General features: G+C 42.8%; 1 protein-coding gene across 1 annotated transcript in view; it reads right to left on the bottom strand.

The window, feature by feature from the left end:
* Window positions 1-8,864, bottom strand: part of SUCLG2 (succinate-CoA ligase GDP-forming subunit beta) — a 257,944-nt gene extending 249,080 nt beyond the window's left edge. The window contains exon 1 of the mRNA XM_034440607.3: window positions 8,507-8,864. Coding sequence (XP_034296498.1) covers window positions 8,507-8,584 — 78 coding nt within the window. The 5' untranslated portion in view covers window positions 8,585-8,864. The remainder of the gene's footprint in view (window positions 1-8,506) is intronic.
* Window positions 8,865-15,977: the final 7,113 nt, after the last annotated feature.

Below are 15,977 nucleotides of genomic sequence, written 5' to 3'. Positions count from 1 at the left end.
ATCTGGTGGAATCTCATCCTTTTTGCTTCTTCACTTCGGCACGGACTATGCCCCAACCTGCCCACCATGTTGCAGCACATCCTTTTCTTGTAGATGTGGTTGCCACACCTGGATTCAGGTGTGCGGAATATCAGAATGATCTACTCCACAGCTTCTTTAACTCCCTGCACCTGTCCCCACTCCTCCCAAACAACCATCTACTGCAGGGCTGTCAAACTCATAGTCCGCGGGCCAGATGCATCATGCGCTAGCCACACCCATGCCCGGTTTACTGAAGTGGGAAAAAGTTTATTTATTTATCTATTGGTTCGATTTATATGCCACCCTTCTCCGGAGACTCAGGGTGGCTTACAATGCAATAGCCTTCATACTTTTGTATATACCTGCTTAGTAGGGCTTTGTCCCCACCCCTCCAGCGGTGTTCTTTTTTATACAAAGTCAGCTTATTGCCCCCACAATCCGGGTCCTCATTTTACCTACCTCGAAAGGATGGAAGGCTGAGTCAACCTTGAGCCTGGTGAGAATTGAACTCGCAGTAATTGCAGGCAGCTGGCAGCTAAGTGCTACTTTAACAGCACTTTAGTCTGCTGCGCCACCAAGGCTCATTTCTAGTTGCAATAAGTCGCATGTCGACGTGAGTTGACCCTGATTTACTGTATCCCAATAATCCCAGCACCTCTTTTCCCAACAGACACTGCTGCCCTATCTGAAGAGCCCACCACCCATCTATTCCCCAACCATCCGTCTTTTCCTTTCTTCCACTAAACTGCTGCTGCTACTTCCACACTACATGTGGCTTTGCATTTTGTCTTTCACTTCTGGAATGCATGTGCACCAGCAGTTCTATGTGGTGATGAACACACAGTGCAGTTATTAAGTACCTGGCGATGCCGACTGTATGCACGGAACAATCCAGTCACAGAACCTTTTGCCCACCAGAACTACGGCAATATATTTTGTGAAAATCTTTAATTAAAAAAACAAACCCGCAGTCCTATTCAAAGTAATTGCTCCCCATTAACATTTGCTTTTCAAACATCAATTGCATTCACCTCACCCCAATGAGAGCGTGTTACTCTTTCACTGGATGCAAAATTGCTGGGGGGGGGGAGGGGGGAGAAGCAGCAGCAGGAGACGGCTACAATTCCTAAAGGAAATAAAGGGGCCACAGTGCAAAATGTATTACGTACCCCTCCTCTGCAATTCAACTCCCCCTTTTTATTTCTGAACAGAAACTGGAATTTTCTAAAACCAATGCATACATGTAACCCTCTTTTAATGACCGCTTGTTTAGCAACCTTCAAAGTTAAAGGCAAAGGTTGCCCTCGCACATATATGCTAGTCGTTCCCGTCTCTAGGGGGCAGTGCTCATTTCCATTTCAGGCTGAGGAGCCTGGTGGCGCAGCAGACTAATAGCCTGTTATTAACATTCAGCTGCCTGCAATTACTGCAAGTTCGAATCTCCCCAGGCTCAAGGTTGACTCAGCCTTCCATCCTTTCAAAGGTAGGTAAATTGAGGACCCAGTTTGTGGGGGCAATAAGCTGACTTTGTATAAATATACCAAAGTATGAAGGCTATTGCTTAACTCATTGTAAGCCGCCCTGAGTCTCCAGAGAAGGGCGGCATATAAATCAAATTTTAAAAAAAATAAAAACAAAAAAACAAAAACAAAGAGCCAGCGCTGTCTGAAGACGTCTCCATGGTCATGTGGCCGGCATGCTAAACGAGGCTAATTTATGACTGGTCTCTGAAGTTCCAACCATCCTAGTATCCTGTGAACACAAGATTGTGATCCGCACACTTGGCAACTGGCTCGCACTTACAAAGGTTGCAGCATCTCACAGTCACATAATTGCCATTTGTGATCTTCCTGCCAGCTTCCTACAAGCAAAGTCAAAAGGGAAGCTGGCAAGGAAGGTCACAAGTCATTTCAATAGATTGTTTGCCAAACACCCACCCGGTCACAGCTACCCTTGGCCCCGCCACACTCATGTTATGCCTTGCTACTCATCCAAAGAATCTCCCCTGCCTGGCAGTAGCCACTTACCGCCTTGCATAAGTCAAGGACTACCTGTATATAATTTATGCTGAGATACATCCTAAAATAGAACTAAATCGAGGCCCTCAATTTTTTAAAAAAGGAGATTTAAAACAGGGCAGTTGTTAAGGCATTCCTGTTTAATCTTTTAATTTCCATTCTACAGCTAAAGCCTAATGCTTCCCAATGTAAAAGTACTAATCATTTCATTGATTGAATAATATTCTACTGAAGCATTATTTCTTTAAATTTGTAGCTGAAAAAAAACAGGTTGGTGTTTTTCAAGCATTTTTGTTTTGTTCTTGTTTTAATTAAAAATTCATGGCTCTCTTCTGGCGGTTTAAATCAAGATTATGTTCAACACACCTACATACTGTATTTTTGTTTTGTCGCAACTGGTATTCAAAACCTCAAACACGCCAACTTACAGTTGCCATGTACCTTGCATTCACTGGCATCTAGTTTACAGAGAAAATAAAGCATGTTGTATCAGAAGAGTTGAAGAAGAAAAAGCTTTTGCCAGTGAAATTGAAATTGTAGAGAGAAGAGGTTAATAGTAAGAACCATGTAGGCAGTTAGCAATAAAACTGAAGGAGGTAGCAAGTCGATAGTGAGGCTAAAGCAGGTGACTTTTCATCGAAGGTTAAAAAAATCAAAGCATACCAACTGTGAGCAGCACAAGAAAATAAGGGGAAAATTTTTTGCCACCGGAGCTTTCAATCTTCAGGATCTATTCAGTTTATAACAGAGGTAAGGTAAAGATAAAGGTTCCCCTCGCACATATGTGCTAGTCGTTCCCAACTCTAGGGGGCGGTGCTCATCTCCGTTTCAAAGCTGAAGAGCCAGCGCTGTCTAAAGACATCTCCGTGGTCATGTGGCCGGCATGACTAAACACCAAAGACGCACAGAACGCTGTTACCTTCCCACCACAGGTGGTCCCTGTTTTTCTACTTGCATTTTTACATGCTTTCGAACTGCTAGGTTGGCAGAAGCTGGGACAAGTAACGGGAGGTCACCCCATTAGGCGGCATGAGGGATTCGAACCGCTGAACTGCCGACCTTTTGATCGACAAGCTCAATGTCTTAGCCACTGAGCCACTGCGTCCCCTTATAACAGAAGTGGGCAACCCCAAAGGCCACAGCCTGATTGCAGCTCTCAAGGGCAGAAGAAAACCTTTCTCTAAATCTATGCTATATGAATGCTACTGGGAGACTAGCAATCTAGAAAACTGGGAGGGAAGCAGATAACCCTATTTCTCTCCTGTTGTGGTCTCGTGGAGAAAAGCATGCCCTGGACTACCAGGGATGTTGGCATAGTTCATTAATTTAATTTTTATATGCCTTTATTGTTTTTATTAACTCAAGGCAGCAAACCTATCTAATCTTCCTCCTCCTATTTTCCCCATAATAACAACCTTGTGGGGTGGGTTGGCAGTGGTGAAATGTAAAACTTGTTACTTTTTTTTTTTTTTAAATTTGATTTATATGCCGCCCTTCTCCGAAGACTCAGGGCGGCTTACAATGTGCTCAGCAATAGCCTTCATCCTTTTGTATATTTATACAAAGTCAGCTTATTGCCCCACAAACTGGGTCCTCATTTCACCTACCTTAGAAAGGATGGAAGGCTGAGTCAACCTTGAGCCTTGGCGAGATTCGAACCCTGCAGTAATTGCAGGCAGCTGGTCTTAATAACCAGCTTAATAACAGGGTGCCTTAAACCCCTGTACTACCAAGGCTCTTGGTAGTAACCAAGGTTACTACCGGTTCTGTGGGCGTGGCTTGGTGGTGGTGGGGGTAATGTGACTGGGTGGGCATGGCCATTTTTTTTTTACTTTTAAAAGCATTTTTTCTACAACCTTAAGAGGTTGCAGAAAAAAATGCTTTTAAAAGCTCTGATGATCCCAGCTGAGCCGCGCGATCATCAGAGGCATTTTTTTTTTTTTTACTTTTAAAAGCATTTTTTCAGCCGAAGAGGTTGTAGAAGCTGGGCGGGGGGGGAGGGATTTTTGCTACTGGTTCTCCGAATTACCCGCCGCCATTGCTACTGGATCGGACAATCCGGTTTGAACCGGGAGCATTTCACCCCTGGGTTGGGCTGAATCAGAGTGACTGGCCCAAAGTCACCTAGCAACCAAGGTCAGCTAGCAAGATACTAAACTGGAATAGCTCACACCCCAGAAGACAAGCTCAGGATCCAAAAAAAACCTTGACAAACTTGAACAATGGGACCTCTGCCTTGCAGCTGTTACCTTCTTGCAAGCAAACAGCAAGAAAAAACAGTTCCTTTCAGTTTCAGCACAGCCCAATTAGTACAAGTTGATTGGATCAGCCTCCCGACTCTCAGATAATTTGCTCTCAGCTGTTTTGTGCAGGTCTCTGCTACAGGCAAGAAAATTGCTGGAGCAGATTTTTTTTCCCCTTGTGCTAATCAAGCTATGCTGAAAACGAAACTGAAAGTAAAGCAGGCTGTTTGCTGTTTGCTGCAATGAGGCAAAATTGCTCAGAGACACAGGCAGAGGGAGATTTCTTTTTTCTTTGTTTCCTCACCAAAAAAGATAGGTGCGTTTTATACTCCGGTGCATCTTATACTCCGAAAAATACGGTAATGAAAAATCATTAAACTGGTTTACAATTAAAATATTAAATATTGGAAAATAATGGTGCCAGCATTGCCCTGGAGGTACGGTTGTCCCCCACCCTGTTACATTTCCAAAAGTCCCCCCAAAACCTGGTTTTATCAGTGTGCCTAGTGACCACGAATGAGATGGAGCTGATTAAATGACTGATTTGATTGTGCTGTTGCTGCCACGGTGGGAGGGATGGTGTTTTCTATGAGGTTTCATTATACATTAGATTTTTAAATATTGTAAGCCTCCCAGAGGAGCCACCTTTGTGTGAGTTGGGTGGCTACATAAATTTGTTTGATAAATTTTATTTAAAGCCAAGAGATTATTACACTTACTTTGCCACTAGTTTTTCCCAGAGTGGCCTTCCACCCAGTAAAAGTTGATTTACAAGGTAATAATAAAGATTACTGAGCCTAACCTATGCACTTTGAACATCTAAAAAAAAGCCAACCTAATACAATGTTTGTGATATATCAACCGATCTCCAAAACCCAGAGATAATCATCTGGAAGTTTTCAAACAACAGCTAGATTTTAATGTTTAATATTAAGATAGGCTTTTAATAACAAGAACTATTTATTAGAAACTTAAATGCCACCCAACTCTCAACCATTGGGCAGTTCACAACAATCAAATAAATTGAGTAAAACATAATGACAAGTATGATGAAACAAGGGGTCCCCTCTCATTTGAGAAAGGCCTAGGTAAAAGTCCAGGTGTTCACAGCTCTTAATAAGTAACAATACAGCCTGAGAATTTCCAGAGGGTTTGTTCTGTGTCTCAAAGCAAGTACATTTGCGATGTCTCTATTGTGCTGTTCTCTGTTGACACAGCAAAGCAACTGATGTCAACAGTAACAGCAGGCAGGCTCCTGAGAGATGTGAACCACTTCCTCCAATGTAGTACTGTTGGAAGAAATATCCTTCTGGGTTCAGTTCCAAGTAGGGAAAAAGACACTGGATTCATGGAAGTTGCTTGGAAAGGTTTATTGGTGAACAGGATCACATGCCTTGGAAATCTTGGGTGAAAAAAGGGAAGAGATGCTGAGAGTCCCTGGGTTTTATACTCTCTCAGGCTTTGAACTTCCTGGGGTACAGGAAGAGTATCCTGATTGGTTGCTGTCAGAGGTCATAGCTAACTTTTTAGGTTGTCTCTGTGTTAAGTTTGGTTGAATCTTACTGGGTGATGCAATATAAGGGCAATTAAATGGCTCTGCCTGAAGGAGGTAGATCTTTGTTATGTAGAATGGACTGGCTCAGGCCTTAATGGCCCATTGACAAAGCTGGGGGCTGAGTTTCTGCCTCCTTTTTAGGGGAAATATTCTGCCCTTTTAATATTTCCTAAAATATTTCATTTTTCTAGGAAAGGGGTGGGTTTTAACTTCCTACAGTACTATGTACCATTGCTGGTTCTCTTTCCCTCTTATGTTCACAAGCACCCATCCTGATCAAACCAAGCAGCAATTCAAGCAGCATCTGTCGAGTTTTACACACAACTTTGACCTCCATTTGCAATGGGCCCAACTCCTTGCTTTGCCTCCGTTACTCCAGCCTGGAAGTATCACTTCCTCTATTCACTTAGATCCTCCCCTTCAGCCAACTTAACCAGAGGATTGAACTAAGAAATATTAATCAGTTCTAAGCAAGCAATTGTCTATGGAAGCTGTTAATACTGACTACAAGGTAGTCCTCATTTAGCAATCACTTGTTCAATGACCATTCAAAGTTACGACAGCACTGAAAAAGGCAACTTCTAACCCAGTGTTTCTCAACCTTGGTAGCTTGAAGCTGGGTGGACTTCAACTCCCAGAATCCCCCAGCCAGCAGCGCTGGCTGGGGGATTCTGGGAGTTGAAGTCCACCCATCTTCAAGCTTCCAAGGTTGAGAAACACTGTTCTAACCAATCCTCAAAGTTGTAGCTGTCATAGCATTCCCAGAATCATGTGATTGTGTTTGGCAACTGGTGTGCATTTCCAAGAGGTGCCGTCTCCTGCAGTCATGTGATCACCTTCATGGACAGCTGCCCACAATTAAAGTCAATAGGCAAGTTGTGATTATGTGACATCATGCTTAATGACCCGCAGTATTAACGCAATCAGAACTGACAAACTCATGTGACTCAGGTGCAGTCACATGACTTTTCACTTTAGGCCTATGCTACTTAGCAATAGAGTTGTTGGTCCCAATTATGGTTAGTAAGCAGTGGTGAAATGTAAAATTTGTTACTACTGGTTCTGTGGGCGTGGCTTGGTGGTGGGGTTAATATGACTGAGTGGGCGTGGCCAACTTTCTTTTCTTTTTTACTTTTAAAACCATTTTTTCTACAACCTCTTCAGCTGAAGAGGTTGTAGAAAAAATGCTTTTAAAAGCCTCTGATGATCCCAGCTGAGCCGCGCAATCATCAGAGGTTTTTTTTTACTTTTAAAAGCATTTTTTCGGCCAAAGAGGTTGTAGAAAAATTGCTTTTAAAAATTAAAAAAAAGCCTTTGATGATTGCGTGGCTCAGCTGGGCAATGGGGGGGGAGGGCAGGGATTTTTGCTACCGGTTCTCCGAACCACCCGCCTCCATCGCTACCAGATCGGGCGATCCGGTCCGAACCGGGAGCATTTCACCCCTGTTAGTAAGTGAAGATTACTTGTATTCTTGTAACCAGCTCTGTTGGGCGACTACCACTTAAGTAAAGAAACAAGCAGGCAGGAGGCAATTGCTCTTTGACCCACCTTCAAGCTTGTTCAGGGGAAAATCAGAAAAGCTGAGGCTTACAGATTTTCAATAACCAGTTTTCACCTTGGAGCAAAAACTGCACGCATTTTCAGTTACCTCCACCAAGGAGAGGGGCCACACTTCCTTGAAAAGCAACAATATGTTTGGGGGGGGGGTGGAACCAAGAGTATAACATCATACTATGAACTAGGAGGAGAGACAGTTTGATAGAGGGGTTAAAGCATCAGGCTAGAAACCTGAAGGCCGGGACTCTAGTCCCAGTTTCTTCATGAAGGCAGCTGGAGGTCCTTCTGCCTCAGCCCTGAGAAGCAAACAACAGCAAACCAACTTCTAAAATTTTGCCAAGAAAGCTGCAGGGACTAGCCCAGGCACTTGCCAGGAGTCAATACTGAGAGGGAGGGAGAAAGCTAGAGCTCATGAAATTGTTAAGGTCCATCACCTGAGTAAGTAAAGAGTAAGGATTCCCTTCATTGTAATTCGTGGAGTTGCTTCCCTGGCCAAAAAAAAAAAAAATGATTCAAGAACTTTCCAAAGTGACTTTTGATCAAACACATTGCCTTTCTTCACCCTTTAATTTTTTTTTTTTTTTTTTAAATTGGGTTTATCAACTAGTAGTGCGTTGATTAAGAAGGCTGAATCTTTAGCCCCGGCCAAAAAAAAAAAAAAACCCAACACATTTGATCCTACGTATCTGGAAGAAATTTATTTTATTTATTTTTTTGTTTAAATTTCTATACCGCCCTTCTCCAATGTAGGACTCAGGGCGGTGAACAGCCAAAGTAAAAACAAGACATACATACAAACATACAAAATCTAAAAAACTGTTTAAAATAATTAAATAATTTTGGCCGTAATTAAAACATTCCAATTTAAAATCCATTTAAAATTTGACTCAAGAGGGTTGAGACGGATCCACCTGTTGAGTTCTGGAGAATGAACTGAGAGACCAAAGAAATGTCAAACATCCTCCACCTAACCCCTGAGCAGCCTCCGAAGTTGACGGGCGCTGGGAGGCAGCCCGGGACCGATCGGGCTACCCCCCCCCCCACTTCTGCCACCCCAGGAGGACTAGCTGCAAGAGGCCGAAGCCTCGCCGCGAGGGGCGGCCGCACTCACCGGATTGCGCCTCCTGAGCAGGGTGGCTCTGAGCAAAGGCAAATCTCGGATTACTTGGCTCGCCATGGGAGACGCCATCTTCAGCCACGCGGGTAAACCGGGGAGGAGCTTCCGCCCGAGCAGGGGCGGCTCCAGGGTTCGATCAGGCCGGAGGCGGTCGGCTTGCAGGAGATAGCAGCGCCCGCAAGAACGGCGATCCTCCCCCGGAGGCCGAGGATAGAGGGCAGCTCCACGGGAAAAGAAACTGGTCCAAGCCTTTAAACTTCGACGTGTTGAAATGCATGCACGCCTCTACTCGTTAGCCGCGCACCGCACAAGCCGAAGCCCGCTTTCCCCTCCTCTCTTGCTCGCTCGCTTTAGGATCCCCAGTCGCGTCGCATCTAAACTCTTTTTTTAAGTTCTATAAGAGACGCGTTGGAGGAAAGAATCGGGCAGAAAGGGAATGGAAGGTGGTCCACAGAGACCTCACGGGCCGAGATCGGCAGTCTACGTGTGCTTCACATTGGCTCTTCGAAACGTGTGGATCCGTTTTGTGATATTCATTTATTTATTTATTTTTATTTATTTGCCAAACATATATAAGATAAAAGTATAAACATGATTTTGAATACATAAAAAGGATACGAGTAAAAAGGGACATTAGGACAGAGACCGTAGGCACGCTGGTGCGCTTATGCACGCCCCTTAAAGACTTCTTAGGAATGGGGTGAGGTCAAACAGTAGACAATCTAAGGTTAAAGTTTTGGGGGTTTGGGGATGAAACCACAGAGTCAGGTAGTGCATTCCAGGCATTGACCACTCTGTTGCTGAAGTCATATTTTCTGCAATCGTTGGAGCGGTTCACCTTAAGTTTGTATCTATTGTGTGCTCATGTATTGTTGTGATTGAAGCTGAAGTAGTCATTGACAGGTAGGACATTGTAGCAGATGATTTTATGTAGTACACTTAGATCAGAACGAAGGCGGCACAGTTCTAAATTCTCTAAGACCAAGTCTGGTGGCATAAAGTATTCTATTGCGGATAGAGTAGCGGAGGACTCTTCTCGTGAAATATCTCTGGACTCTCTCGATTGTATTTATGTCCGATATGCAGTGCAGGTTCCAGACAGATGAGCTGTATTCAAGAATTGGTCTAGCAAATGTTTTGTATGCTCTAGTTAGTAGTACAATATTACCAGAGAAGAAGCTACACAAGATTAGGTTAACAACTCTTAATGCCTTTTTGGCAATGTTGTTACAGTGGGCTCTGGCACTTAGATCTTTAGAAATGAGTACTCCAAGGTCCTTGACAGAGTGAGGGTCGTCTACAAGGTCATGTCCATCTAGGTTGTATTTTATGTTCTGATTTTTTTTTTTTTTTTTTTGCCAATGTGTAAGACAGAGCATTTGTTGGTTGAGATGTGAAGTTGATATTGCGAAGTCAGTGGCACCATTGGTGGTGATGGGGGGGGGCGTTTATGGCAATCTGCCATGATCAACTTGCCACAGCCACCACAGGACAACTCGCTGCTGGACAAGAGTTACACTAATATCAAAGAAATGGTGGAACAGAATCATTAAAGGAAGGATGCAAAAGGAGGGACAGAATAAAATGTGAATGGCAAAAATTAAAATATTTTTTATTTATTTTAAATAATTACATAGAATTCTTACATTGTCCAGGGGCGATTTAGGATTCTTAAGTAGAATGTCTGCCCAAAGGATTCAAATGATACCTTTCTACCTCCCGTCCCCTCTACCCCACCCCTGGTCTGGCTCTTTTTCCTGATTTCTTGGAAAAAGAAATCACGGTAAGAAGAAAGCAAATTTGGGAAGGGGGTGGATTCAGGAAAGAGTGTTTAATTCTAGTTACCAAATGTATGGTCTCATCCCATGTCATGTGTTTGTAATTGTGTAGTACTCTATAGGCTGGAGTTAGTTAGCTCTAGATGTGAATTTGGAACATGTGACTAGAGAACAGCATTTGAGTATTTATATCAGATGCCTTCAGATTTATCAAGTACACGCAACACCACCTTTTAACTCCACTATTGTTTACAGAAAGTTTGGAAAGGTGCTCTGGTTGTATCCTGATTGGGTCGTCATGTTTACTCACATTTCTGAGTGGTGAATATAGTAAAACAATTATCCACTGTGAAATCTAAAATTAGGCAAAAACATCATGGTTAGCAACAATGACATTATACCAACACAAACCAACAATAAAGGCCATAAAAATAAAAACTGCAGATGTGGGTAGTCTAATACTGGAGGTTTTTAACACTGGACAACCATCTGTCTGAAATTGTATAGGGTTTCCTATTTGAGAAGGGGGTTGGATTAGAAGACCTCCAAGATCCCTTCCGACTTTATTTATTTATTTATTCATTCATTCATTCATTCAACTTGTATGCTGCCTTCCTCCGAAGACTCAAGGTGGATTACAATGCATTTAAAAACCATATATAAAACATTAAAAGTTAAACCATTAAAAACAATTAAAACCCATTCACAATTAAAACCCATTCACACCGTTCATGGCCGGATCTCGCCAAATCGCAGCAGCAAGATCAACAGCCCCAGGCCTGCCGGAAGAGCCAGGTCTTCACCGCTTTTCGGAAGGCCAATAGGGTGGGTATGGTCCGGACCTCAGGAGGTAACTGGTTCCAGAGAGCTGGGGCAGCCACAGAGAAGGCCCTCCCCTGCAGGCCCGCCAGCCGGCATTGTTTAGCTGACGGGACTCTGAGGAGACCAACTCTATGGGATCTTACCAGTCGCTGGGAGCTATGCGGTAGAAGGTGGTCTCGAAGATACCCTGGCCCTGAGTCATGTAGAGCTTTAAAGGTAATAACCAACACCTTGAATTGTGACCAGAGACCAATAGGGAGCCAGTGCAGCTCGCGGAGAATTGGTGTAATGTGGGTGTACCTAGGTGCACCCACGACAGCTCTCGTGACTGCGTTCTGGAACAACTGTAGTCTCCGAACACTTTTCAAGGGTAGCCCCTTGAAAAGTGGCTACTATTAGTGGCTACTATTACTATAATAGTGGCTACTATTACTATTAGCTACTAAAAGTGGCTGTTATTTTGTTGATACCATCATTTTTTCTCATTCAACAAGTGTTAAAAGATACAAGTATTTTTTCAGTGAATCTATGAAGATTAGAAAATAGTTTTTCTCCATCCTTCATTTTGAGTGGTGTAAGATCACAAACATCTGACCAAAAACAAAATAAAAAAATCTACTGACTGACAGGTTATAATGGGTTCAAGGGAGATCAAACAAAGATGGAAAGAATATGCTGAAATAGTGTACAGTAGATATATCAACATACAAGATACCTTTTAAGATCCTTCTAGCAAGAACCTCCAGTAGTAAATTATGAAGTTAAATCAGCCATCTAGTCATTGTAAATTCAGTCACAAACAAATAGAAGACTCACTGAAATAGGTCAAGCAAGAAAAGAAGAATCAGAAAAGGCTGTAACCAAGCTATGCCAGAAAATCTGGAGAATGACACAGTGGCCAACATTAGAAGAGATCTAATCTAATTCCAATTTAAAAAAGACTTAACAGAATATGTCCTACAATATCCTTTATATCATATGCGTAGGACTACACAATGCTATAGAAAGAGAAATGTTGAGATGTTCAAACTGCCTTTAGAAAAGGTTGAGGAACACACGACCTTATTGCTGATGCATTCTGGATGGCCGAGGAAGCCAAAGAATATCTCAAAGGAGTCAGTATGTGCTTCCCTGATTATATAAGGGCCTTTGATCTCAAATGTGCTGAGAAAAATGGGAATTCCAGAACATTTCAATGTCCTCATGAGAAACCTATATACAAGTCAGGCACTGTTTAGAGAGAACATTGTGAAACCGTCTGGCTTCATGCTGACAAAAGACTGAGACAGAGCCATATAGTCTCCCCTTGTTTATTCAACAAAATATTTAAAATTCGTTTTAAAATTGGAGGCAAAACATCAAATAACCTGTGCTCTGCTGACACTACTACTTTGATAGCCAAAAATGCAAATTGTACATGTAATCCTTGATTTAACAACCATTTGTTGTTTAGTGACTGAAGTTATAACGGCAAAAGTGGATTACATGACCTTTTTTACAGTGACTTACGACTATTGCACACGTGACCTTGGTCACCTGATCAGAATTTGGGCACTTGGCAACGGGCATGTATTTATGCTGGATGCAGTGTCCCAGAGTCCTGTGATCACTTTTTGCAATCTTTTGACAAGCAAAGCCAATGGGAAAGCCAGATTCACTTAACAACCAAACTGTTACTAACTTAACAACTACAGTGATTGTCCTTGTTGTTGTTAGTTGCGAAGTCGTGTCTGACTCATCGCAACCCCATGGACAATGTTCCTCCAGGCCTTCCTGTCCTCTACCATCCCCTGGAGTCCATTTAAGCTCACGCCGACTGCTGCAGTGACTCCATCCAGCCACCTCATTCTCTGTCATCCCCTTCTTCTTTTGCCCTCAATCTTTCCCAGCATTAGGCTCTTCTCAGTGATAAGAGCCCTTTATGGCTTGGTGGCCAGACACCTATAGGACCACCTATTCCAATTAGCACCAGACTAACCAGTTTGATCAACCCAGGGAGAAACTGCTACAAATCTCACATTTTCAGGCTGAGACAAGAAGGCATTTCTTTTCTGCAGCAATGGCAGTCCTGTGGAAGAGAGTCTAGCCCCCTCTTTGCTGATATTTTGACAACTGTGGAAAAAATGAGTTGCTTGGCAGATCTTTCTCCTGATTTAATGGTGCCATCTGCAGTTTTTATTTTTATGGCCTGTATTGTTGGTTTGTGTTGGTATAATGTCATTGTTGCTAACCGTAATGTTTTTGTCTAATTTTAGATTTCACAGTGGATAATTGTTTTACTATATTCACCACTCAGAATCTCTCTGATTGCAGCAGGATAGAAAGGAGAAACACAGAGAGAGAGAGAGAGACTACTTAAAATTGTTAGATTGCAAAACAATGGGCCACATTTTCCTTGAAGAGCTGAGATGCTGTTCTCACATCTCCTCAGTTCTTTTGATTCTGCTAAGGACATGTTAATGCTGAAATAGCCTGTTCATTTTCATATCATTCATAGAGGTCCCTTTCCCAACAACCCATTTGTTCAAGATGAATGTAGTGTTCAGCACTTGGGAGGTGTGCCCAGCGGTTCAAGAAATGTTGTTTATCATTAACCTTTTATTTAAGCAGAAAACCTATTTGACAAATACAAATTCATTATAACCAGCAGGGCGGCATGGAGCTTTCAACGGAAATAAATAAATAATTTCCCTGAATGCCATCTGAGCTCCTGCTGATACATGTCAGGAATAAAACAGCTATTACAGCAGTGGATTAAAGAGCCATTGTTTGTCGTTGGGGTACTTTTCTATAGTTAACCGTATTCTAATTCAAAACGAAGTAAACTCGGAGCAAAAGTCAACATCACTTGATTCACAGCATTATTGGTGGCTTAGGTCCTTCAAAGCAACAAAAATGGGCCACCCTTTCTACACAAATAAGGACTGATTTGTTTGGGGATTTGTTTGACCGATCAAGCTCTAGAACGGGTGTCAGACTGGTGGTCCGCAGGCCGAATGCGTCACGCACAGGCCACGCCCACCCCAACTCTGTAAAGGGAAAGAACATTGTGATACGACAGATGACGGCAACATGATGCCCCGAGTTTGACACTTGTGCTCAGTGGTGAAATTCAATTTTTTTTACTACCGGTTCTGTGGGAGTGGCTTGGTGGGCGTGGTGTGGCTTGGTAGGTGTGGCAGGGGAAGGATACTGCAAAATCTCCATTCCCACCCCACTCCAGGGGAAGGATACTGCAAAATCCCCATTCCCTCCCCACTCCTGGGAGAAGGATATTGCAAAATCCCCATTCCCTCCCCACTCCTGGGAGAAGGATATTGCAAAATCTCCATTCCCACCCCACTCTGGGGCCAGCTAGAGGTGGTATTTGCCAGTTCTCCGAACTATTCAAAATTTCCGCTACTGGTTTTCCAGAACCTGTCAGAACCTGCTGAATTTCACCCCTGCCCATGCTCTAGAATGACTAATTTGGAATCCAGAAGGTTGCAAATTTTAGCCAGTAAAGTTTCATCTTCACCAAATGAATTAACCATAAAATGTACGTTACATGAATTAGACGAGCCATGTAATGGTTCAATTTAGAACAGATTTACAAATGCAGCTGCTTTAATGAGCAGCAGAGAAGCATTGCTTTCACACGTACACATTCTGAAGGGTTTTCTTCTAAATCAAATCCCAAGCTTTACATAGCCTTGCAGAACAACAGTTACATATCACACAGATGTGCTTGCATTGTTGAGCTTCTTGAATGCATTCATATATAACAAGAAACTGGACAATGATTGAATCACGAGGAATGAAGCTTCAGTTGATTATGGATTAGTTAGTGAAAGGGCTGGAAGGAAAGCATCTAATGTCACCTATTTTAATTCCTTGATTGTATTCTTTATGACTGAGACGGCACACAAGCTAACAAACTGTTTTGAAATTTATTCTGCTTAACGTTATAATACATTATTACTGCTTATCAAGGGTGAAATCTAAATTTTTTCCCTACTGGTTCTGTGGGTGTGGCTTAATTAGTGGGTGGGGCTTGGTGGCCAGGTGACCGGGCGTGGCTTGTTGGTCAGGTGGGCGTGGCCAAGTCAACATCACTTTTTTGCCCTTTTTTAATCTACAAAACACAACACAACACAACTGGCTCACCCACAATGTAAAAGCAGCTGTGCTAGACCTAAAATGGCCCCTGCAACAAGCAGGAACCTTACACAGCCACAAAAAGCCCAAAAAACCAACTTTCACACTTGACACACACAAAATTCCACATACAGCTTTGTGAGATTTTGTGTGTTTGTGTAGTTAGAGTGAAACACTACTGAAACAGACAAAATCTCACAAAGCTGCACAAATATTATTTTATTTTATTTTTATTTTTATATAAAAGCAGCTAAATTTAAAACTTCCTAAACTTTAAATGGCTAGGTCTAAAAAAAGAACAACTAAAAAAAACCCCAATTAACTATTTTTTTTAAAGCTCCCAAAGGGGAAAAAAACTTACAGGCAGGCAGGCAGGCAGGCAGATAGAGCTGTTCACCGATGAGCTTGATTGCAGGTAGGGAGATTCAATTGCTTGCTGATGCAATGGATTGCAGAGATTACAGCAAGTGAAGCAAGGCAGGCATGCGAAGGTAAGCAAGCTGGAGGCTGGGGGGAAATGGATTTTTGCTTCCGATTCTCCGAACTGCCCGCCACCATCGCTACCTACTCGCCCGAGCCGGTCCGAACCGGGAGCATTTCACTCCTTCTGCTTATTCATTTTTTAGATCTATATCTGGCTTGCAGGTTCTCCATCACTGGAGGATTTTATTGGACAACACATTTGTCTGAAATGATATAGGGTTTCTTGCCTAGGCAGGGGGTTGGAC

This window comes from Pantherophis guttatus, chromosome 2 (assembly GCF_059756535.1).
Source record: "Pantherophis guttatus breed Tessera chromosome 2, ASM5975653v1, whole genome shotgun sequence".
Taxonomy (NCBI): domain Eukaryota; kingdom Metazoa; phylum Chordata; class Lepidosauria; order Squamata; family Colubridae; genus Pantherophis; species Pantherophis guttatus.
The sequence above is the reverse complement of the archived record's forward strand: the minus strand, read 5'-3'. Positions and strand labels throughout refer to the sequence as shown.